This window comes from Triturus cristatus, chromosome 3_2, assembly GCF_964204655.1.
Source record: "Triturus cristatus chromosome 3_2, aTriCri1.1, whole genome shotgun sequence".
In the NCBI taxonomy this organism is placed as follows: domain Eukaryota; kingdom Metazoa; phylum Chordata; class Amphibia; order Caudata; family Salamandridae; genus Triturus; species Triturus cristatus.
In genome coordinates, this window is record NC_140584.1 from 170,585,541 (window position 1) to 170,612,204 (window position 26,664).

A 26,664-nucleotide genomic window follows, 5' to 3' on the forward strand; every position below is an offset into this window, starting at 1 on the left:
GTGCGGACTAACAGGGATTATGATGCACACCTACAACTTTCAGAACAACATGGCACTCTATCACTATAGGTTACATGACTTAAACTGTACTCACTGCAGATTTAGCTCTGCACCGAGCCTCCGCAGTCTATCAAGATACGGTCCTCATCTTACTAGAATATTCGTGGCTGCACAATCTGTGCTTGTGGAGGGTGATGAGAGGCAAGACTCGAAGTGGCTCTGAGGCCAACCGTGACCTTACGTCACTGGTGAGAAGGCGCTTTGATGAGCGCGCAAGACATGCAAACACAAACACGCAGCCGTAGGAGAAAGGAGTAGTGGATGTGTCAATTTAAACATTGGGTAAAGTTTGCACTCTTTTTGTGCCTAGAAAAATGAAGTAAAATTATGAGCCAATAAGAGATTTCTAGATACCCAAACTTTCTACTGAAATGGATAGCTGACGAATGGAGTATGAATGAAAAATATTATTCTGAAACCTTTATGAACTCTGCAGTAGTGTTCATATACTTTGTTGAGAAAATAAATTCAATATACTATTAGATGTGTGTTTAGTTTCTCTCAGCGAGTCTCAAAAGGGTCGACTGGAACCAGGCAGATCTCGTTTTGCTGGAAACCGCGCATCGGACAGGGGTGTGGAGCTAGGCAGACTCTAAACCATAAACTGGGCTGAAATTAAATCTCGTGGACATTCTGAGAATTCTCACCTATTGTTTTGCATACAAATAAATGTTCTGTTACGAGAAAATGACAGGTATTGGCAGTTGGAGGAAGTAGAGATGAATAACCAGCCCTTTGGCAGTTTAAAGTGAGCAAAAAATTGCAAATATTTCCCAAGTTGCACATCGTGCACGAGGTACAAATACGGTTGACCCACCCCGAATGTGTCAAGCCCATAGGTGTCTTCCGTGATTAAGCAACCAGCGGAGAATTGCACACATAAAGATGGCGACAACAACCATGCTGCTGCTGCTGACAGTGATGGCCGTCCCCGTGTATCTTCAGCAAAACTGCAGCGATGTAAACACTACAGATTCAAGTGGCAATTTCACCCTAACTGTGACACCTGCCACCTACATCGCCAACACCACTTATACTGGTAAGTTGAATGTTACCTAGCCTACAGAATGAGTGAGTCATACTTTGGTTTGCGAATTAAGAGAACCAAAGGACTAACAAACTTCTATTTTTTTAATGTTGTGTTTGCGTCTCAAACTTTGAAACTTTCTTTTATTAAAAAAATAAGAAGTGGGGGCGGTTACAGCTCTTTGTAGCAGCAGGGAGCCAGAGTCTGTGCTGTTTGTTTGCAGTCCTTGATCCCCCATACATTTCACCCCGAGAGTGAAGCATCCCCCCACCCCCCGACCCCTTACCCCTGCTGCCCTCTCTACTTTTATCAAGGCACCTGTTGCCCCTGCCCCGCCTTAAGTGCTCCATGCCCACTGCCGGAGTTGCAGCGATTTCCTTCTGGACTTCCTGGCACAACTTGCTTCTCCCTCCAGAGACCCTGAGCCAATAGGAGACTGCTGAGCTGAGCAGAGGCCAGTATCGAGCGAATTTAAGCCACAATCGAAATCTTTGGTTCGCCAAAGTGACTAGAAGTTTTGTGAATACCCAGACCATCTGGACATGGTTAAAAATTCACCCACCGCTAATTCATATTCTGTGATATCGCTTTTAAGAGTTTTGCACTGGTGCATAATATCTCAGGTTTAAGCTTTGAACGTGGTAATTTATGATTTTCTCTTGCACCTGGTAACAATTTACAGAGATAAACTCTGAATTAGGGAGGGGCCTGGTAGTTTGAGGCCGATAACTTCTGAAGTCTCAACGTGTCAATCATTAATGGGCTGCGGTATGGCAGCTTTCAGCAGTTTTTGGCACCCAGGGGCTTGAGGACGCAATTCTCAATTTTTTTTCGCCTGGGGAGGAGAGATTCTAAAATTGTGTCAAAAAATATTTCAGCTCCCATTTTGGTTCTCAAGTCTTCAAGAGGGAGTTACTAAAACCTAAACATAACTGCACAATCGTTAACATTTTCAGGACCAGGAAAAACAAAACTGCAGTCAACTGTGGACTTAGACCAAGCTTGTTGTATCCCTTAGGGAAAAGGCAGTCCATCACAGAAAACGCAGTGACACTCATAAGTAATGCCCCTTCTTGTAAAAACACCATTGCATGAAGAGGTGGGAAGTCCTAGTGGAAATTCCACTTGACCGTTTCAAAATGTCTTCATTTGCATCCAGTTAATGGCATAGGCCTCTGGCTTTCCACGTGTGTCTTGAAGCCACCATAGGCTGACCTGATGCCATACAACAGGTGCCAACCAAGCTGATGTTGCCCCAGGCACTAGTGATTACCGTCATACTGCGTGAAATAGGTGACTCCAGTGCAAAGATATTTTGGAGATAAGTGTCTCACACATGACTGTGAAACAAAGCAGTGTAGACCCCGTGACCACCTTGACCATTGTCTATTGTCCATGTTAGTTTTCCCGGATAACACGTTTCTCCTATTCTCAGGGGAAACAACGTTTACAACGGAAGCGTTACAATGCATGCCATTACAATCCATGTCATTACACTGCAAAAGGCTTGCTGCAGGGGGTAGCATGTGTTGGACTTAACTCCAACACCTTCCCTACTGTTGTACACACTGGAGTTGGAATAGTAAATTATACTATTCCAATTTCCAGCTCACCCCTGACAGCAAGTCAGGGTAAAGGAATGCGTTGTAATGTCATGCGTTGTAATGGCATGCGTTGTTACGTCATATAACCTATTCTAAGACTCCCTAACTTAATATCCCGGCTGGCAGTCTACCACTCGTATAGCTTATTGCGCCTTTGATGTTCCAGCAGCGACTTTCCAAATAGCTGAGAGGGTTTCACTGTAGACCAAGACGTGTTAGCTGTAGAGTGAATACATTTGGTGCTATGCTAAATGAATGTTTGAGCTTCATTGAGATCTGGGTGAATGTTTTTGGTGTTTGAGGGGAGGGACACACACATCAATGCACCTACGCACGCGCGCACACTGTAACCTGCACTGAATAATTCCAGAATTGATACACAGTTGAACATGTTTTGAAAGATTTAGAGATATATATATGCATGTTGATGAGGAGTAATTTAATTTTGATAATCGCTTGCACGAAGCAATTGGTGCAATATTCTGTGTCAGCATTCTTTGGGGATTGGTTCCACACAATGTGCTTGTTTATTCGGTATGATTGCTCGATGTGAGCATGCGAAGTCGTAGCCCAAAACCTTCAATTATTTCTACTTTAAGACCAAATCGTAAATACTTTTATTGTTATATTGTTTAATTTGAAAATGAGACAATTTTTCATTGTATTTCTAAATTGGAAAATGGATGAATCTCTATGGGCCTTATGTAATAAACCTTTAAAATGTGTAGGTTTATTTTGTCATTATCTTGTTGAGGTTGTTTTTAGCTCAACAAGGTGAGGCGTGGCAGTCTTAGGGTGCCATCTAGTGCTGGCCCCAAAGTGCTTCAAAGGGCCTACAAACTGCCCCTTACCATGTATAGTGAGAGCTTTAGGGATGCTGAGAATACCTTAGCATTTTTGACTGCCTAGAACCTTTCCTTTGTCACACACCGAAAAACTTCATTAGCACAACTTTATTCTTAGTGTCGTTTTTTGTGAACTGTTTTCAATGCTGTATGTAGCAAAGGGTTGTGCAGTGTGGTGCTATTTAATATTGCTATTTAAATGCATCCCCTTAATTTCTCTCAATTATACCAGGGCAGGTATGGTAGTGCAATCCTAAAATCCGATCAGATTTTCAAGATGGCCACAATGAATAGTTTTGAGAAACCTTTGCATAATCTGAGGATCTACACAGGACAAATTTAGGGCACGGAGACATATGAAAGAGACATTAATAAAATTGCACACTCCCAAACCATACATGTCCACCTAATCATTACTCTCACACTCCATTCTTCTCTTCTCCACTGAAAACCTCTGATTTTCAGCTAGAAGAAAAATATTAAAATGTTAACTTGTGAATGGAGTCACTGACTCTAGAATATAGTTAGGAAACATCTGTCAACTAAGATGAGGGGCGCAGGAGAGAGCACGTCACCGCCCTCATCCAAGAGCTGAATCCAAGTCCAGAGCTCAGAACTCAACTACTCACCTCCTATTGAAGGTGAACTAATGGGGCCAATATCTCAGTGGCCCTCAAAAATGACTGCAGGTTGTCTTCTGGTCCTGGGTGCAATTTGTTGTTGCATCATCAATTAGACGTTTACAGCCAGGACACAATTATTGATGACGAGCAACCTTACAAGGACTCAAGGCTCCTCCAGAACCTCGCTGCAGCAGGTGCCCAAAATTTAAAAGGTGTGGAGGTGGCCATGACTTTAGCTCTGCTCTGGAAGACTTCACTGAACACCTCTAAACCAGAGATGATCCAGGAATGCCCAGAAAGACAGTGAAATTGAATTATACCCAAGCCAGTATGTGACTCCTGATCGGATCTTGTTGGCGGTCCATCAGTGGTCATGCTGCTTTTTGCAGCCGTGTATGAACAAGGTACAATTCCCCTTGCACAAGTCACTCAGTAATAACCACATGAACTAACCTGGCATAGGCTGAATCCAAATTTATGGCGTTTAATACTACCAAAAGTACCCAACCAAATCCATCTCTAAATGGCAAACCCCTAGAGAGAGTATCCTCTTTTGACTACCTCGGCATCACCATTACAGAGTCCATGTACTGGGGGGGGCCAAAATCAAAAAATCAACCCTAAAATTGGCGCAATCTTCAGGGGGCCTAATGAAGGTTTTTCGAAAATCTAGCCACAAACCTGTGAATCCTGCTATTGAAATATACAAGGTCCAAGCCAGGGGAGGGGTGTTGTACGGTGCAGAATTATGGGGATATCATAGCTCTGAGAGCCTCACACAGACAGAAAACACCTTCCTCAGGCAACTGTTTAACCTTCCATAGAGTACCCCTCTCACGCCGCTCCGACTGGACCTGGGCGTAAGGGCTATTGCCGATGAATCCAAACTCAGACCCCTTTTATACTGGCGGCGCTTGTGGGTTACTCCAGAACTTGCAGAATACAGGGAGGAACTAAGTGAGGTGATGAGTCTACTGGGGGCAGGCAAACTACCATGGCTTTCGTACATTCGACACACGTCAGCTAGTCTGGGTCGGGGCGAACTCTGGGGCGACCCGGAGGTTGCCTGTGCCTTAATCTCTAGGAATTCACTAAGGGATTGCTCTGGGGAGTTTAAACTAGCCCAACTCCAAGCAACCCTTTAGCAGGCAAGCTGACTGTAGCCTTTTTAGAAGCCAAGGATAGGTACAGCCTTGAGCCGGCATTGACTGACATCAAGCTGGCAACTGCAAAAAAACTTTATCTGCAATTTAGACATGGGGTTCTGCCACTTCGTTCTTTTACACATATGTGGGGGGGGGGTTGCAAACTTTAAGGTGCCCGGCATGTGACTGCCCCATAGAATCAGACCTCCATGTGATTTTTAGTTGCCCCGGTTATCATAAAGCAATAAAACGATGGTTGGTACAGATTTGTAGAACCCTAGGTACCAGGCGCTGTTGTGAGGCTTTTAGGATACTGAAACACGATTCTAGTATCCCGATAGTATAATCAGTAGCAGGCTTTTTATTTTCTATGTGGTGTACCCGCAGAGCATTTTTAAAGTCATCTCAATAAGTAAGGCCCATAGCTATGCACAAATGAAAGGGGCTACTTTCAAGGGTCTCCTACCATCACTGCTTAATTGAGAATATTTGTATGGATCCACCTTACTCGCATCTTGGATTCACTGTATATTGGCTGGTTGTACTCGAGAATCTGTATTTAGTAACTATGACCATGTTTTAGAAAATGGACCTGTTACTTATTTATTTAATTTGCACAATGCACTTTCAAATGCTAGTACTGTCTCCATCCTCGATTAATTTACTGCTACATTTGACCCGACTGCCTTACTGGTGAAACAGCCTGAATAGATCGCTCCATAAACTTGTGCCAGGCCATATTTTTGTATAAACTTGTGTCAGGTCATACTTACGTATGTTTTATCTAATCGTTTTATTGTATGTACCCAATCTTGCTCTTAGTTTTAAATATATGAATTATATGCAATTTTAGTTGTACTTTTAAGGTCAAATTGACCGAAATAAAGTTATTACTGAACTGAACTGAACTAACCTGGCATAGGCTGAATCATGTCTCGTAACGTGTCTATCTTCCATCGTTCTTCAAAAATGTAAAGTGTGCTCTTGTGCATGGAGGCCAAGACCAAACACAGTAAATAAAAGTTAAATCAATCCTTCAATCAATTAAATAAGGCACTTACCTTCTGGTTGCCAACCCCCGGATTGCCAAAGATGAGGGAGCCAGTTAGCAACACTAGAAGCTTGATTCCCTAAGGGAATTGCACGTGTAAATATAACTTGCATGTGCAAATACTCTTTTAAAAAGTGCATAACTACTTTTGGAACTAGGAGAAGATAGTTTTGCACTCGTAAAAAAATTAACTCATACAAAGGATTCTGTCGGGGATGGAGCTTTGATTAGTGCAACAGGTGCAGTGGCACCAGGGCGCAGAGGCCCGAGGGGCCCACTGAACCCTGATTGTTGCTGTATTTCACTGTTCAAAAAGTGGCCAGGGTGCCCAACTTGTTCCTCGCACTAGGGCCATGACACACTGGCTACGCCACTCGTTTCTGTGCAAGTAAATCTCTTTCTCGAGATGGGGACTGGGAGTTCCAGAATGGAAATGCCTTCGAGGTAGAACTATGCACATATTTAAACGTCTGTGGATGTTCATAAACCATTTCCCAAAAGATTCCCATCTTGGGCATGCTTGGAGAGCGACTCCTGTCAAGAGCAATTTTGAAAAGGAGGGAAATGAAAAACTGTTTCGGATAGAAAAGAAACAGAATAGATAGCAAGAGAGTTCGCAAATATATATTTTGAAAGGAATTCACACAACTTCTCTCAGATTTTGACTGGAAAACTGCGACTGGCTGAAGTTTATTAGGAGCAGCGTGGATTTTTTGCGTGTATCCAATCAGACAGTAATAGTAATCTGCACCCATGAGCGGTAGTGAAGCTCTGGTATCAGTTTCCCCACCGTTTTTAGAATAAGGCCTTCACACAGAACTTTAAAAATGAATTTTGTCCCAGCTTTTGTCAGACTGCCCCCAAGTGTGACTAAAAACCCATGCTCACATAAATCTTTATGCTTGTCCTTTTTGCCTGAGAATACAACATATTTTGCCAGTTCAGTGCCTATCAAGGTGCTGTGGGAAGATGAGAGAAAAGGCTGAATGTACAGATAGGATCGATGATAAAACGTACTTTAAAAAAGTATTTGCAATGCAATTGGTCTCGCCTTTGGGAGCTTATATGTATTTAGCTATGCAGCACATTAGCCTGGGTGCTGAAACATTTTGGGCCCGATTCACAGAACTAACTTAAGACAAAATCCTAAACTTACTACCATTTTGGTATTCACAGAAGGCACTTACTCATTTCGGTATTCACAGAAGTTAGGAGTCCTAACTTTAGGACTCCTAAATGCCTTCTGTGAATACCGAAAGTCTTAAAATTAGGATTTTTCTCAGTTTAGTAGTAGTATAGTTAGAACTCCTAACTTTAGGACTCCTAAATGCCTTCTGTGAATACCGAAAATCTTAAAATTAGGATTTTTCTCAATTTAGTAGTCCTAAATTTAGACTTAGGACTACTAAATTGAGAAAAATCCTAATTTTAAGACTTTCGGTATTCACAGAAGGCATTTAGGAGTCCTAAAGTTAGGAGTCCTAACTATACTACTACTAAATTGAGAAAAATCCTAATTTTAAGACTTTCGGTATTCACAGAAGGTATTTAGGAGTCCTAAAGTTAGGACTCCTAACTTCTGTGAATACCGAAATGAGTAAGTGCCTTTTGTGAATACCAAAATGGTAGTAAGTTTAGGATTTTGTCTTAAGTTAGTTCTGTGAATCGGGCCCCTACTGTTCTTTAACATGGAGGGAAATTAAGCACCAAACTGCATGACACGCCAGGTATGGGAACACATGGAGAGAAATGTTGCCTTTCAGCTGGAAATGGTATAGTTCAAAGCTCTGTTTTATTATCAAAGCAGGGCTTTCGGTGGTCATATCACTGAAAATACAAGATTTGAAAAAAATAATATTGTCTACGGGTGCTCGTGGAAGACAATTTCTATGGACTGAAATCTAGAGAATGCTAGAGTGATTCTTGTATTTTACTAACCTCTGCTGGTCGTTTTTTATCAAGAAAGTTAAATAGAGGCAGTTGCCAGCAAAATAAACAAGCATTTGCAATGCAACAGGTCTCGCATTTACGTGAGTTTGAGCTGTTGGCATTGTAAATGACAATGCCTTTTATTTATGTTTTGGTTTTGGAACATAAATAAAACACATTGTCATTTACAATGCCAACAGCTTAAACTTGCGTAAATGCGAGACCTATTGTATTGCAAAAGCTTGTGCATTGAGTGTCGTCGGGTAGTGCAAACTCGTGTTCTCACTGTAAGTGGAGTGAAAGTGGCCTTTGGTTGTTGAGATTTGAATGTTAAAAACATAGTTGTGTTGCTCCTCATCAGCCGGGCTACAACACATAGCTGAGTTAGTTACAATGTTATTATTTCTTGTGTTTATGAACCTGGGGTTCAAATGGCAGAAAATGACCAGCAACTGGCAGGTAGGTATTCACCCTTTTAGCATACATTGCTTAGTATGTGCACAACGGAATCCATGAAGTCGTCTAGAGCTAATAATGTCACGAGAGGCCGGCGGTCACCGAGTTAACAGCGCCTTTAATGCAGGGGCGTCCTACGTAGTAAGTACGTGAGTGGCAGGTACATGTCTTATTTTCAGAATGTCTAGGTATGATTCATTTTCAAACAATTAATTTAAATGATGTCAGTTCCACTCCATAGTCAGACCATCTCATAGTATTGGATTTGTAAATGAATACCAGCACATAAAACAGTGCAGATTTTTGTTTCCATGTAACGTGTTCAGCAAAGTCAGGGCATTCCAAGCAACAGTCCAATCCCCTGCAAATAACTATAAGCAGGCAATAGCTGGTGACTCCAATAATTACTGTATTTAATGCATAGTGTTAAAAAAGCAGAGAAGCTTAATTTGGGTCAGCGGTTTCCGGTGCGCGGCACTGGCAGATAAGTGTCAGCACTGGCTCTAGTGACAGCCCAGCACATGGTGAGGTTGTCTTTTTTAATTCTGAGGTGAGCACATCATCTGTGTCTATTATGTGAACATACACTGGGCATGAATAATACCAGCCTCTCATGCAGTTATTATAGCTTTGGAAAGCTGGAAATCTCTGAATTGTTAAACTTGTAGGATATTGCTGCTTAGGTGTTATGTTGGTACTGTCAATGGCAGTGCTGTCGGGTTTGCGTGGTGCGGGGTGCAGTAGCCTTCTAAGAAGAGCCCTGGCAGTTATTTTTTTTTTTACAAATCAAGCAAATAGAATGTTTCCAATATTAATTATTAAGGGGTACTGTGCTTCATTTCCTAGGTGGCACAATTCATCACTGGGGAATGGAGCCAGACAGGAGCTGTAACTGAAATGTAGAAGCCCTGGAATGTCCGTGTTATTGAACCCTCTCATTAACCTTCTCCGGGCCGTGACATATCCACAATTATGAATGCTGCTGCTTTCGAACTGTGATTTGTAGGCCAGTGGCACATTTTGGTTACAACCTACTTCCAAATAAATACATTTTTGCCTGCTTACACCAAATAACCCCTGGCTTTTATGCTCGCAAGCCCCTGCATGTACACTGCGGGGTTTCTTAGCATGCGATTCTTTGGGGGCCAGTTCTCAGAGAATCTTCTTCAGCTAAAAGCCTCAGTACAAACTCCACATTCGACGTGGTAAGATCTCTCTAGATAATCCACGTAAAACAAGCCGAAAATATGCTCTTAAGATAAACGTGCCATGCGTGACTAGCTGAACATTTTCACAACCCCCATGTTTAATAGCATGCCTAAAGTGTGTTCACAAGATCTAAGTTTATGATCATGTTGAACATCTCCTTATAAATTGAACATGCACTCACATGCTATAAGTCCCTGAAAAAAAAACGCCGAAAATGTACGCTCTATTAATAACCAGCACTGAAAGTGCATGCTGAACATTAGGGTTTACAAGATCACCAAGTGTTACGGGAAAGCGCTAAAAGGTCAAATAATTGCTACAGTGGGGATACGTAGTAGAAGAACATACTATGATGAGACATATGTTCAAAGATTAACACGTAAGGGCATGTCGAAAAGCTGTTTAATTTACAGCAGACACATGCATCTGTTAACAACTTCCACATGCAATGACATGCTTGGAACAAGCAACAAGGTTGGGGTATTAGAGGAGGGGGGCGTTAATGAGCAGCAACACAAAGGAGACAGGGCGGGAGTTAAAAGCAGAGACGTGAGAGGAGGAAGGGAGGGACTGGACTCAGGTAAACAACCAGCGGAGGGTTGGAGGTGGTGCTAGATCGGACAGCCTGGGGAAAATGCGATCACATACATATAGTACATTGCCTATACCACTGCGAACCTCTAGCAGATGTGTCAGCGCGCACACAACCAAAGCTTTCAGCCAGGATTTAACAGCGCAGGCACTTCTGTAAAGTGCTCCTGTAAATAATAATTGAGCATTGAAGTTCACGCGCTCCCACAGCCGAGGCAGTGTTAATTCTTACACGAAGTTTACTTTGACAGCATTGTACTTTAAAGACCCAGCAGCAGTACAAGGAAAGAGGGGAAGGCACCTCCAAAACTGCTGGTAACATTTGGCGTTGATCTTTAAATGCACAGCAAATGTAAGGAGATAAGGCATGATTTACATTCGTCGTAGGCACAACCTAAACAAGCGCGCACTGAAGCTGACGGAGTGGGAGGGGGAGTGGGGGCGGGCACGCAGGCTGACAAATGGTGCGATGAATCACGGCTAAAGTGAAAGCAAACCAGTGGTTGCAGGACTCCAAATGGTGCGCGCGCCCGGACGGGTCACATGCACTGTAGTTGGAGGCCTGCAAAGCCACTGTTTGCACTTCCAAAACGCGCTTACTATAAGTCTCGCCAGAGCAGCGCTAAAGCGCAGGTCAGGCGAGACCTAAAAACTGAAAGTCCCTCAGCAGACAGCAATTCTGGTATTTAACTGACCTCTGCTGGTCATTTTCTATCAAGTCAGTTTAAAAAGAGGCAGTTGAACAGGAAAGAAAGTCCCTAAGCGGAAGCAGACAAGTCCTAGGGCTGATCTCCAGAGCCCACAGGGTACATACACATATAAGTCTATAACCTAAAAAGGGTGATGTGGTCTTCAGAACAGATGTAGATAAACTTTGAATTGAGTGTGACTGTGGCAGAATGTTTCTCTTGCTCTTTCCTGGCAGTTTGTGGGCCCTTCCAGTGGTCTAAGATTGTGGGCTCACAGACTGATAGGTGGCTAGATGCACAGAAAACTAGAATTCTGAATAGTGATGTCCAAGACTTGAGGTAACTGTTCCATCTAAAGTCTCGCCTTATTTATGGCAAACAACGAAAAGGATTTGCAACTCTCACGAGCTACTTGAAGGTCTGAGTGAAGGAACTTTGGTTTTCTGATTAAGTTGTAAAAGTCTGGGAACTTTGTATGGGTCAAATCAGGCAACATCTTCAGCAGGAAGCAGGCACGTCTGCCTAGATGGAGCACTGCAGTATATGATTTCCAGTACCAAGATGTCTGCTGGGGAGAGGGGGCTGTACTGCAGATGGCACTGCTCAGGCCCAAGTGGGATTCAGTTCCAAATATGGACCTCCAGGGTCTCCTCGGGTCCATGTGGGCAGAGGCTGGAGGAGTAGAGCAGGCAGGATTGGTCGGGTCTAGGTGGGGGAAGAGGAGGTAGTGTGGCAGCCAAGGACTGCTCAGTCCTAGTGGTGAGGCTGAGCCTGCAGTGGGCCACAACCCGGGCGGACAGGTCTTTTATTCCACGGGCATTTCTCCTGTGGGCAGAAGCTCCTAAAGTCGGTTTTGCAAGGCCAGGGCCGCTCCGGGTACCTCTGTCACTTTCCACAGCTCCCGAGGTTCATTGCATCAGGCACAGGGATAGTTCAAGAGAGACGTAGGAAGGGTTAACGATAAGAGAAAACAATCACAGAGAGAGAAGACAGAGAGAAGAGGAGTGAGAGAGAATGGCTATATGGAGAGAGATTAGTGAGGAGATAAAGAGAGCAGGACTGGTTTGAGCAATTTTGCCAGGGCTGCTTTTGGTTCCCCAGTCCCTCCCTGGCCAGAAAGTAACTTCTCTGGACTCAGGGACTAGTTTACAATGGAAAGTTTATGATGGGCCATCAATAGTCCTATAGGCAATAATGGAACATTGTCACAGTGGTACAGAGATCCATCCCCTGCTTTGTGTGCCTTTTTGCTTCTGAGAGAGCAGTTTCTCCACTAAAAAGCCACTGAAGGTGCCCTCTGAAACTAAAACCCTCACATTTTATGTTTTGCGGAGCTTAAAAAACAAACATGAAGTTTTAAGCCTGGATACTTTGCAACATCATAAACACCTACGGCCTCATTTACAAAATTTTGACACACAGCAGCGCAGCAAGCCTTCCAGCTGTGCTGCTGTGCGTCAAAAGAAAAGGGAAGGAATGCTCTGAATCTACAAGATACAGTGCATTCCTGTACTTCTCTCCTTCCCTGGCACACAGACAGCTGCCATGCGGCAACACAGACACCCTTGCATCATGTTGCAAGGGTGCCTGCATTGCTGGGATGATTGTTTTTGTGCAGGAAGGGACACCTTGCTGCATAAAAATAATCACTGATAGCATATTCCACTTTCTATGCATGCTGCAGAATGCCCAACACCCATGGAAAGCCCCTTTCTTACAGTGTAATTAGTGAAAGGGTCCCATGTTAACAAGGCCATGAAAAGTCACACAGGGTGACTTTTAGGTGGTCTGGTAAATATGGGCAAGCCATTGCGCTACTGATACACTGGCGGCGCATTGTGCTTGGTAAATGAAGCCTCAAGGACCTCATTTAAAATGAGTCTTCACCACAGGAGCGCCAGTTTTTTGGATGCTCCGGTGGTGCAGAGACCTGCTCCATATTTACCAGGCAGCACTAAGTCCCTTTGCTTGGCCTAATGCAACCTTTTCAAAATCGCTCCATTTAACGCAGTTTTCTGCGTTAAACTGGTGTGCAAAAGGTGTTGTTGAGGGCGTTCTCAGCAACACCCATGGCTTTTTGACACTGCCCCAGATCTACAAGGAATTGTAACTCTGGGTCACTGCCAAAAAATACTCCTACTTCCTAGGGGAGGGCATAAGGGAGGTGAAATGAGAAGAAATACCTTTTTTTCTCCTTGTTTTTCCTTTTTCAATATGTGCTGCTTTCTGCAGCATCCATAGAAAGAGGAAAAAGCCTTTTGCGATTGCTTTTGTGCAGGAAGGTTTCCCTTCCTGCACAAAAACAATCATCCATGCAATAAAGGCACCCTTGCACTATGGAGCAAAGATGCCTGCACTGGCGCATGGCAGCCCATTGTGCGCCAGCACAGGGGAAAAGGACAGGAATGCGCTGTATCTATGCATCATATCTGATAGATATGATGCATTCTTGCCATTTCTTTTGTCGTAGGGCAGCGCAGCAGGAAGGCCTGTGGCACTGTCCTATGGCAAAATCTTTTAAATAAGGCCCCTTTGTTTAGCAACAGAGGAATGAACTTAAGCAGGGAATGAACAATGAAAACCAGAAAAATGAAATGGCTTTTAATCACACTTGTTTTGTAGGATATGTCAAGTCCAATAATTTTGTGTCCAAAACTGGGCATTTTGCAGATGCTGCTCCCGAGAACCAGCCGCGGTCGGTAGTAGGAGTAACTGCAGGGCGGTGACGTGGGGAGGGAGAGGGGCAGGGTGGGGGGTAGTAAACTATGGATTACGGAGGTTTACAGGTAAGTTGACATATACATTAATAAAACGAATTTCGTTGCGTGCTCTGCATCCCCAAATGCGATGCAGTGCACGCAACGAAATTCGTTTTATTAATGTATATGTTAACTTACCTGTAAACCTCCTTAATCTATAGTTTACTACCCCCCACCCTGCCCCTCCCCTTCCCCACGTCACCGCCCTACAGTTACTCTTACTACCGACCGCGGCTGCCGAGAACACTGCATGGTGTCAAGTGGTGCAGCTCCCAACCCCTTTTGTTATCCATCGCTATTCTTGTCAGAGAAGGCACTCCCCAGAGACCTACTTTCTTCCCATATACTCCGGTTGATGTTGCGGCTGCTGCAAGGCGACGCAGCCGCCAGGTGGAGCTGCAGGTCCCATTTTGTGGCCTTGGGTGAGGACGTAGATGTTGCGGCCTGCCGGCAATAGTGCTAGGCTGAAGGATGGAGAGGAGACTTGGTCGCCTTTTGCCTGGATGTGTCCTCATTGAGAAGGACCGGCGACCCGTCTTTTATGCCCAGGCCCGGTGGATGGGCCGAGGCCCCAGCTCCTGAGGGTGCCACGTGAAGGAGGCCTGGCCCTCCCTGATCGTCGACCAAAACTGCTCCCCGATGCTCTCCTGATCCAGAGTGTGGACACCTGGGGAAGCATCGTTTTCCACTGCGGTAGTTGTGGGGTCCCTAACCGCAGATAATGGGGCAGCGGCGGTGCCGTGGATCCAGTGATGTGGCCTTGGGTGCAGCCACGGACATTTTGGCTCACAAAGAGAGAGCCGAGGACCAAGAGAGACGAAGGGGCAGGGTCAACCTGTACCTCGACGCAGCTGCTTTGAGGAGGACTGATGGCCACTTCATTGTGCTAGGGCCTGGAGTGTAAGCCACCATCCCAACAAGCGTGGAGGACATCTGTCCATCACCAGCTTGGAGATCCCTCCAGGCCCAAGATCGTTGCCCGTGAGTGCAACAACACCCTGAAGGCCGTGCTGAAAGCAAGACCCTCAGCAATGGCGAGAAGATCATGTTGTGTAAATATGTACTATATATCCGTCCAACCCTAATTGCTTCAACTTTTCTTGAAATTAAACCTTGAGTGAATTTGCAACTTGTATATATGTAATTCTAACCACAAGTATCTGTAGTAGACTTATGTACTTACTACTATTCTTATGTGAATTCAAAGTTTATCTGTTCGTATCTTTTATGTAATATCATATACTCTGAAGTCCTTATGTAATGTAACTGGTTCCATTGTAAAGCGCTCTGACACCTTTGGGAAAAATTTGCACTATATAAAAACAAATAAATAAATAAATAATTAAATAAATTGACATACATGGTAAATAAACATTTCAACAAGTGTATAGCTGCCCTCTGATTTAATGTAACTTGTCTGTAAAGGATTAATCTTTTAAAGGCCACAGCTTTTACAAAGATACCATGACTATACTTCCAAGGCCACGCCCCTTAAGTTTCTCCGCCATCTCTACGCTTTTATTCTCACAGATGATGCCTTTATTTGCTAAGCTTAGTAAATGGTTATGATTTTTTTGCCTTGCAGTGACTGTTAACGGAACTGGTAATGTTACATATGTGCGTTTCCAGGCATCCGAAGAAGGCAGTAACCACAACGTGAGTTCATGGATCACTGACAATGTAACAAATGCTTGTCCTAACAGCAACGATATCTACATTAATGGCCCTGTTCCACTTGTTGCCCAGTGGAAGTCCTCCAATGGAACCTCCGCAACAATACGGTAAGAGCACCTCATTGGGAGTTGAGCACTTCAACGTGTCATGACCTTAGTGCATTGGAAGGGGGTGAACGGCAAGTGAGATGTCTCCTTTGACTCGTACTGTTGACTAGATTGGGTTGTCTGTTTTGTACTTCTGAGTAGGGTCTGAAGTACTCGTGAGTAGCGGCAGCTACTCCCATTGCCCACCATTACTTATGCATAGCCGCTATTGTGGATCTTTTCTCATTGCCTAAACAGGTCTCCCCATGCTCCTTCCCCTCAGAACCAGTCGGGTACACACAGTGCCCTCAAGTACCATCAACACATGCTGGTGGCCATGGCTCGCCAAGCTCCTCACACTGCACACCAGAGCTGCCGAACGTGTCCACAAAGAGGCGAGAGCGAAAGGGACCTACTATTTCAACCCACTGTTCCATTATTAGTCATGTCACTGTTTTCCAAAGGTACCAAGTTTGGGTTTGGCCCATTTTCCCACCTAGTGAGCAGCTGCTGCTGTACACGTGTTTGTATTTTATATAGTCATTTCTTTACAGTACACAAAGGAAGGGGGTGTGGCCTTTCAGATCTTGCATGAACCTGCTCGGTTAGGTTGATGAGAAATGAAAAGTTAAGAATGTCTTTAATGTGCCTTGGTTCCAAAATCCAGAGCTATTTTGAAGACTTTGCAGCTATTGATTGAAACCCAGCCTATTAAAAAGTTTGTCAAGTGAGAGCTCAGTGAGTAGCCATGCTTTCTGTGTAGTGCTTGATGATATGTGAGTGTTTGAAGCTTTCAGTGTGTCTATAGGAATGGATTTATGTGCCAGGTGGGGGGGCCGCTGAGATAATCAAGATGATGGTGCTGCTAATACTGCAAGTACTACTTCTACCACCAACACTACTGGTAATACTACTGCCGACACCACTTACACTACTCCTGCAGAGTTACAAAGGCTAATATTGCTAATATTAATGCTACTACCACTACTACCATCACTATCATTACTATTACCACACTGTTAGAATGATTACTTGCACTACTCTTACTACTACTACTGCAACTGCTAGTACTACTACCATTAATACTACTGGCAGGGTGATATGAATGCTTTGACTACTGGAAATACTGCTACTATTAGTACAGCTATCACTGATGTCAATATCACTACTAACACTGCTACTACTAATAACAACATAGAACATATTAAGAACCATGTATGCATGTATGTATGTGTGTATGTGCTATGTATGTATGTATGTATTTATTATTTTTATTATTATTATTATTATTATTATTATGAATAATAATAATAATAATATCATTACCATTATTATTATTAGCATCATTAATAATAACACCGATAATAATAATAATAGTAATAATAATAATAATAACAATGATAGTAATGATAATAATAATAAAAATTCAAGTACTCATACTGGTAATATTACTAGTATAACCTCTACTTCTACCACTAATACATTGGTAAAATAACTACTACTAACTCTACTTATGCAACTCCTACAGTGATTAACAATACTAATATTGCTCATTTTGTCACTACTGCTATTACTACTTTTGTTAATACTAGTACCACAGCAATTGGAATTATTGCTACTACCACTATTACTAAAGCTACTAATAATAATTACATAAAGATATTAAAGCAGCATAGCTACTACTTCTACTAACACTTCTGCTACTACTACTAATAATAATAATAACAATAATAATAATTGCAACACTAAAAACATGAAAACAAGAACCGTCACAGTAATAGCATGACACATATTACCACTTATCCTTGTAGAAACAACGATTATAGTGGAAGAAGAAGGGGAAGAGGAAGAAGGAAAGGCCTGCATCGAATCGTAAATTAGTATTTTTTGAGGTGCGGTGCAGGAGAGACATTTCGGCTGAGATGAGATGGTGTCAGATGCACACATTCTAGAGCTGCATTGCTCGCTGTATGTTTTCAGGAGGGTTTGTTGATAGTTAATAGAGAATGCACTCGGTTCACTCCCGTCTTTTAAAAGTATGTGCTCAGGACCAACAGAGAGACAGGGTTTCAAGGTAAGGGCAGGGAATCCATGGGACATTGCATGGCCTGGAGCGTGCCAGACACAAGGGATCGAAGCTCCGCTGAAGTAGCGGAAATGCCGGGTGACATTTAGGATCCGTGCCCGAAATTGCCCCGCGTGCACGCCTCCATTAGCTCAAAAAATAAACGCCTGAGCTGTTGACGGCGTAAATCAGAATGCTGAAAGGGCAAATACATGTCTGTGTCTCAGAGTCCGAGCGGTGCTTTCTACCGTTTATGTATCAACTCGGAAAAGTTTCGAGTCAATGAATGCGCTGTATACGGGAACATTCTGAGGATGCACAAAAGCCCAGACTCCTTATCAGCGACTGTGCTCCGCAGTGAGCAGCACCATGAGCCGTGGCCCGGACTCACAACAATATGTCCCCTCGCAATAGTACGGTCGCATTTTCTCTGTAAGACGCAGTTCTCAGCGGGCAAGAGAGCACTGGTGTGAGGTTGTGCTCTGAGGTTCAGGCTGCCCTCTGTGCCTACGAGTGTAGTAAGTTCACTCCCACTCCTCTTGCATGCATTGTTCCATAAGATGGAGGCTTGTTGATGTCAGCCAGGTCGCCTCTGGCGCATTGGCGCAGGGTTGTCGTGCATCCCCCTCCCCCTGTAGAAACTACAGTGCGGATGGGGTTCTTTATTGGCCTCTTCTGTCTGCAGCTCGGCAGACAAAAGGTCATAGTTAATGCTACAAAGGGATGGCAGAGTCAACAGGCGAGCAAGAAAGGAAGCAAAGAAGAACAAAATATGCTGAAATAGAAAAGGGAAAGACGGAAGGAATTTAAATAGAAGGCAGGGTGAAAGAAAGTTAGGAAGGGTGATAGGAGGGATGGATGTGTGTGTGGGTGAATGAATAAGTGAGCAGAAGGATGAGTAGTTGAAATGATGAGTGAACTCATAGGTGGATGGATAGGTGAAAGGCTGGCAGAGCAAAAGTAAATCTGAGACTGTGGACGGATGGATGGGTAAGTCAAAGGATGGATGTCTGGATGGATGGATGCATGCACAGATGATGAATGTGTGGACAGATGGGTGGATGAATTGATGGAGTGCCCGTGCCAATTGTTATATGTTGGCATGACGACCCGAAAAATCAAGATCCGTATTCTGGAACATATGAGTACCATACTTTGTGGGAAGTCCAATACGAGACTGACTGCCCACTTCCTTGAGAAACAACATAACGAGAAGGATCTGAGATGGGTGGTGGTGGACAAACCATTCATACCACCCAATACTAGTGATGTTCCGAGTCTCCTCCTTACACGTGAACAGAGATGGGCGGAACGACTGAAGAGCCATACGTTGGGATTAAATGATGGGATCCCCTGGTTCCAACTGTATGGTATTATGCAACAATGATTTTTAGCATGAATTATTTCTAAAAGGTGTTTACCCAGAGAGAGACGAAGAACCCATGGGCTGATCCATGCCTTGTACATATAAATACATTTTTGGTCAGTCTAAGACAAGTCACTTATATAATATGCTTTTAAAGATGTTCCTGTAATTAAGTACACAAGGATAGACAAGAGCAACATACTCTTATTCATTGGAATAATAACGGGTCTATCTCCTCTATGAAGTTTAACTAGAGGTGACTAGGAACTGCAAAATGGCCGCCACATTCTTGAGAGTGGCTTTGATAGTCCTGAAGTCCTTTCTCTATTATAGTGAAGGGGAGAGGGCGGTCCGTAACACACACGGACGTAGCGTGTAGTGAGCAGCGGTGGAGTCAAGCTTGTCTCTTTATATGAGGGCAGAATACGAGGCACATTTATCGTCGGAGGACGGTTGTGGGGCAACAAGAGACAGTATCTCTTTGGAGTAGTGAGTACCCTTCTGACAGAGGTGGTGTGACAAGGGGTTGTAGGCGTGAGAACTAAAGGTTGAGTTATCGTATACGCCATAGCTTTGTAACCCGTTGGTTGGGAATGATCGGATGCAAGGCATATGTTAGTGTGGCTGTGATTGGAGTTAACCACACAACAAGCGCGCTGGGGCTCCAATGAACGAGTGAGCACGCATCTTTATAAATAAAATTGTGTTGCTTTGCCGACAGAGTGTGACGACAAGAGCACCCTCCCCCGCCGTTCCGGGTTCAGAATTGAAACTGTAAACTCTTGTGAGTATGTAAGGTCATATTGTACTTGGGACACCAGGTGTTTTGGGGTTGATTGACAATAGAGGATTTTCTGTAGTTACACGGTGATTGATTTGCACCTGTTTTTAAGTGTGAATCCTGTAGATACACCGAGGTTTTTATCGGACACTTGTTATACTCGGTTTTATGCTCGTGGTGAGAGGTGGTGCCCACCGGTGCAAGGACGTGGGTGTTGTTTTAAGGTTAGGCTGCACCGAAGACTATTGTTCACATTTATGATATTGTGGGATTATCTCTGAGAACTATGTTCAAGTATAAGAAGCACGAGCATGTGAATTACGATGTTTCCTCTGCTTTCTTTCCCTTTTTTTTGTAGATGTGTAAATCCTCTTGGAAATTCCATTAGAGAGGAACGCTGGGGCAATACCCTGATTGCTAAGGTAATATATACCCAAGTAGTGGTATAGACCAGACAACAAGGGACCAACACCCTGACGAATGCCAGAGTGACCCAGTTGGGCACAGAGAATACTGGCAGAAACATGTTGGTTTTAGCAGTGGGGATTATGGGGTCGTTACCTGCCCTTGATACCCCATTTCGTTTATTTTAACTCTGCCCGAGGTTGACAGGAATAAAGTTGAGGGTTAACCTCGAGACAGTTTTATACTCTCTTTTTTCTGCACTTTTTCTTGGTCCCTTCCTTTAGGAGACTATTCGTTTCCTTTCTGTCAGAATCTCACTTCTGTGTTTATTCTGTTTATTTGTTATTTGTACTGTACCCTCACCACTTTCCTTCATCATATACAACTTCTCTTTCCTCTAAAAAAAACTGCGCTCCACCCAAGGTGTTGGTCTGCACCTGGGTGTATGATGCGGCCCTATGATGAAGCATGACACTTTCGAGTGTGTGAGGGCAGTATTAAGATCTCTATAGATTTTCCCACCTACCGTGGTTAGTACTACTCTATATTTTCTGTGATTGCTTCTCTGTCGTGTGTGATTAAAGGTTTTAGAGGGAGTCAGAGATAGCCCTTCTTTTCCTCGTCTCTCCCACGTTGTGTGTTTTGTATTGAAAAGAGCTGCCTGATTGCGCTTACCATGGAGTCTGGAGGCTCTATTCCCTCCTTGCAGGTTACTGGTACAGCTTCCAGGCCGTGGCTGATATCGCCGAGTCCCATGAACAGCATCATGCAACTGTGCCCAACTTTACCAGAAACTACTGCCTGTGCTTATTTGCACGGATAGCCTATATCCTACCTGATTGGCTCTAGTCATAGACATAGGATAAAATATGATTGGTCGAAGGATATGCCACTTGACCTGTAGAGAGACATTTTTGCAACAATTGGTTAGAGCATGTGTATGTCAATGCTGGGCACGGAGATTGTTTGTACGACTGGACCGCATTGGTCTCAGCATTAAAGTGGCAGTGGCTGCATCGGCTACATGTTCCAATTGGAAGAAATCTGTAGTTTTGAGTTTAATACAGTAATCATAAGTTAGGAAATCTCATGTACGTAACCTAAAAAGCAAATTCTTCCAGAATATGTGAAACTTGATTAGGGGCCGCTAGGCAGCCGAATGTTCTCGATACTAGCTGTCACAACTCATGCAAAATATTCATTGTTTTAATAGGGAAGGCCAAGTCGATCTGCAACAGTCTATAATGCGCGACATAGCTGTTGCTTCTTTGGCTGGAATGCTTTAAAACATATTTTCCTTCGGAGCTGGGAATAAGGGTGACAGAGTTCTCAAGTTGTCCGTGTCCAGGGGTGCACAGCTCAGCTAGTCCAAGTTTTTTCCTTGCGCTCTGGTGCTTGTAGTCCTCCTGTTTATTCCAGTGCAAAATTTGGACTACAAGTCCCAGAATGCAAATTAAACAGGCACTGTGCAATGTCAATAGTTCATGCTTTGGTGTAAACAATGAGATGCTGCTGTTTCTAAAGCCCTGTCAAGCAGCTCATTCCCATTGCTGGGGTGCCAGGAAGAGGGGGAGCAGAGAGGCGGCCTCACCCTGATGCTTGAAGAGCATGCATGAGCACTGGGAGATGCCCCTTGCTCTTGTATCGCTCTGGACTGGGCTGCAGTATTGGTACCTGACTGCCAGGCGGTACTGCTGGCTGCTGCTGGTCCTGGAAATGGTAGACACAGAAAGATTTCCACCACCAACAAATACGCACATCCACTGCAGGCCTCTGGGCCGCCATTCAGCTGAAGCTCCATGCCAATTGTTTTACTTAAAATAAAGGAATAACATGTAACCCCTGCTGCCTAGCTGTGGGTTATGTGAGCATCTAAGGAACCTGGGCTCTGTGTATGGGGGAAGCTGCACCAGCAGGGTGGAAGAGACAAGTGGACCAGATTGGTGATGAGCATGGAAAATATTTCACCCACTAACTTGGAAGAGGCAGGTTCAGCGGCACCTCCATTTATTGTGGGCGCGTGTCATGGGCATATTCACTAGGGGTGGCGAGGACTCTGCGGAATCTCGTGGAGTTTTTATGTAACTCCGCAGAATTCCGCGGAGTAAAACTCTTCGAGTCCCACCCACCCCTAATATTGGGAGTCAACCCAGATATGCACTGCATTGTATTTTAACTCCTAATTTAGGAGTGAAAATGTAGCACAGTAATCCAGTGCCCTTCAAGTAATGAAGAGTAACATTCCCTTGTGCCAAGCAGGACTTGGATAGTGTAATGGGTGGTGTGCCGGGTATACACTTCACTGCATGCTCCACTGAATAAGGGACGTCGCAAGGTGTATACCTGCCACAAGCAAACATTTTGACTATATTTGCAGTTAAAAATGCATATTGCTTTGCCTTATCACATTTTTCACAGATTTATTCCAATTCAGTGCATTCACAAAACGAACTTTAATCCTCACTTGAAAAATTATTTGTGAATCTCACCCATAGACAACATTCAGTAATTTTATATGTTTTTTTTAAGTTGCTTTTTCAGTGAATGATGCATTGCCTTAATACATGACCTGAAAAGCTTATTCTATCTAATAGTTAATCTTTCCACCACATTTAATGATGAAATATGAAAGCAAATTGTTTTAAAAAAAATTTAAATATCTTTAAAATCTATTTCAAACTGCATTGGTATATATGTGGGTTAAAGCGCTTCGCATGTTAAATGTGTATAATAGAACTGGAACTAATATCTCTATTATTTCGACAGGGCTTTTATTGCTGTAAGCAACGGTACCACCTACATAGTTGTTCATAATTTGAAAACTGGTAAGCATTTCTGTAATGTTTTCTGTCTAAAATGCTCAATATGGCACTTGGTTTGCACATTACTTCTGAACAAGGTTGTTCAGCAGAAATCCACAAAAGAGTTTCAGAATAGCCACATAACAAACATTTACCTATATTCTAAATGAGAGTCATTTAAATAGTCTCTCCTAAATGTGGCATTGGTTGTTCCTCCATGAACCAGTACTGCATAGCCCTGCTCTAGACATATGTAAACATGCCAAATGGGTTTATATGGTCCGGGTCAAGAAACTGAAGACGGTCCCTTCAAAGGGCCTGTTTCAATGTATAGTGAGGCCTACACCTTCATTAGATTTAATAGACAATACTTTTAGAATGGTCTTACCAATGGCCATCACAGAGGTTCAGGCAGCATCGGTGCTAAATGTTATAGATATGCCACCAAATAACCAGTAGACAAGTGAATTTCATAAAAAGGACATGCTTTAATTCACACTGAAAGCCAAACCAACTTAGAGGCATGTACACAAATATTGTTATAACTCAAAAAACATATGTAGTTACAAAAAAAGTGAACTTACATAACACGTCCACAAACGACTGAATTTTAACATACATACTATTCTTTACAGATCATGGATTCCAACAAAGGCCACATGGCCCTTGCTTAAGTTAGATTTTTAATGTATCCACACAAGATAAAGGCCAGAATCTTTTATTAAAAAGTGGTAAATATTTACCTGCAACCTAAGACTTTGCATAGTTGCAAAGTTACATCGATCGGGTTTTGCAAAAGTTACTAGCAGTAGTCGCAGGTTTCTATGTGCACTCCTCTGCTTGTAAATTCGATTTCTGCAATGCACATCCGTATTTGCTGATTGAAAATTTGCCCAAAAATTATAAGGTGAAAAACCTTTCCCCTAGTCCTTTAAAGATTATTCTGATGTTTTTCCCTCCCATGAAAGATATTTATTCGTGCCCTTTTCTGGAGAGTTTTTCGAAGTGTTCCTAGAGGCTTAAAGGATCTAAGAATCCATAGAACCATCTTTCTCATATCTCCTAAATTCAGTTACATCAGCACAAACACAGTCCCCTGGTGCAGCCTCCTCACCCTTAAACCTTTTGCCGCCCCCACTACCCCCGATCCAAAACACTAAACCCACTCACGATCCTACAGAAACAACTAAAAGACTCTAGTCAGAAAATACGTATCCGAACTACCCACAGTAAATCTATGTGAAAGACACTTTATGCCTCCTTCTAAATTCTTACCCCAGATTGCAAGTTAGGTTTTTTTCAGAGCCCAGGAACCACCAGTATCCCTGTAACTGACTAACCTCAAATAGGCTCAGGTGATTTGATTGCTTTCCCTGCAGTTGAGAACCAATGCCCTTGATCATTTCATAATGGCACTTCTTGTAAAAGTCTTCAGCCTTAGCATACCAAGGGGACAACATTTGGTCATAAATTCAGAGATAAGCAGGGCTTCTACTTCTAAGCTACTGCTATGTTTTGTTTGTTTCCACTCCCCATATATTCCTTACAGCTAAAATGTGAATATAAACTCCACTGATATTTTATGGTTGGAAGCATTAAGACAATGAGGAGCAAAACTAATTGTTGTATTCTCTTTTGCATTTCAATCGCAACAATATCTCTGAACATCTCATTCAGCGCCCATGACACTGGGAGAAACAACAGTCAATGCGACCACCACCAGTAGTACAGCTGTCACCCTCAGTACTGTCAAAACAACGGACACTAATACAACCACCGCCAGTAACTCAACAACTGGCACCATCAGTATGGGCAATACAACTGTCACGAATACAACCACCGCCAGTAGTACAGCTGTCACCCTCAGTACTGTCAAAACAACGGACACTAATACAACCACCGCCAGTAACTCAACAACTGGCACCATCAGTATGGGAAATACAACTGTCACTAATACAACCACCGCCAGTAACTCAACAACTGGCACCATCAGTATGGGAAATACAACTGTCACTAATATAACCACCGCCAGTAACTCAACAACTGGCACCATCAGTATGGGCAATACAACTGTCACTAATACAACCATCGCCAGTAATACAACAACTGGCACCATCAGTATTGGTAATACAACTGTCACTAATACAACCATCGCCAGTAATACAACAACTGTTGCCACCAGTACAGTCAAAACAACTGTCCCAACTGCCACCGTCAGTACGGTCAAAATAACAGTCATTAATGCAACCAAAGACAGTAATGAAACAACTGTCACCGTCAGTACGGTCAAAGCGACAAGCAGTGCCAACAGTGCATCATATTCCAGCTGGATACTCATCGCGCTGCTCCTTTCTGCGTACATGGCGGTGAAGAACAGAGTGATGTGCTAGATATTGGAACAGCCTACAGAAAAACATATTATAAAGCCCTAATGTCATCTGTTATCAATGCTGGTTTGAAGTCATATCTTGAATATTTGAAGGAACATTAATGATTGTGATGTGACACCCAACAATTTTGTCTCTGGGACATGGACCTCAATTAGTAATAGAAAAAGATATCAGTTTGGTGCCACAGGCTTGCCCTTTCGAACCCCTCTTATTGGTCTTCAGAATACCACTAACCTCTGTTGAGCCTCTGGTCTCCGGGTCGAGTGGCGCAAACAGAAATTACGTAGGGTTCAAATCCCCTCTTTACTTTAAATTGATTCCGTATCTTACTCTTACTATAACTTTTCAACAGAAAATAAGATCCTGGTGAGCAACTGTGGCTAGGAAAAAAGTGTGTCCCCCCATGATGTCAGTAGGAGTTAAAGGGTGTGTGATGTCCTCCATCTCCTGGTATTTTGGAGAATTGATGTACATGTGACGGAAGAAAACACGTTACAAATAACAAGCCTGAACTTTTGAAAAAAATAATATGCCCTGTAGCTGTACTGTAGGTTGCAGAGATCTATATGAGCACAAAGTTACAAGAAACAACAAGCATTGGTAAATGCATTCTGTTTAGCCTATGTGATTAATAATAAGCTGTTTTTTGTTGTAAGTTGTGGCTTGCTGAGAAGGTGTATAATATAAGTCACAGAAAGTCTGTTGAAGTGTTATGACTTGTTTATGTACAAAAATACAATATATTGTGCTGTTATTAGTGGTATAGTGTGGGTAAGTAATACAATTTTGAAGAATGAAATAAAAGAGGGAAATATTGGAATTGATGTATCAGCAATATTATGTGTTTAGAGGAGTTCTGACAACTTTTGGGGCCGCTGACACTGCACCTGCTGCACCATTCAAATCATGCCCCTAGTCCCTGCAAGATAACTGCATTTGTGACTGCTGTTTAGTAGCAGAATATAGCAATATTTGGTGTTTAGAGGGGTTCCAGGAGCTTTGGGCCCCGGTGTCACTGCACTTGCTACACCATTGAAATCATGACCCTAGTGCCTGCAATGGAACTACACTTGCAACTGCTTATTTAGTAGTTACATATAGCAATATT

At 43.2% G+C, this 26,664-nt stretch overlaps 1 protein-coding gene across 1 annotated transcript; it reads left to right on the plus strand.

The window, feature by feature from the left end:
* The first annotated feature begins 904 nt into the window (after positions 1-904).
* LOC146856970 (uncharacterized) lies at positions 905-25,805 on the plus strand. Its single transcript, XM_085646785.1, has 4 exons — positions 905-1,099; positions 15,574-15,769; positions 23,132-23,190; positions 24,844-25,805. The coding sequence occupies exons 1-4, from the start codon at positions 946-948 to the stop codon at positions 25,554-25,556; spliced, it is 1,122 nt and encodes a 373-aa protein (XP_085502911.1). The 5' UTR covers positions 905-945; the 3' UTR covers positions 25,557-25,805.
* Positions 25,806-26,664: the final 859 nt, after the last annotated feature.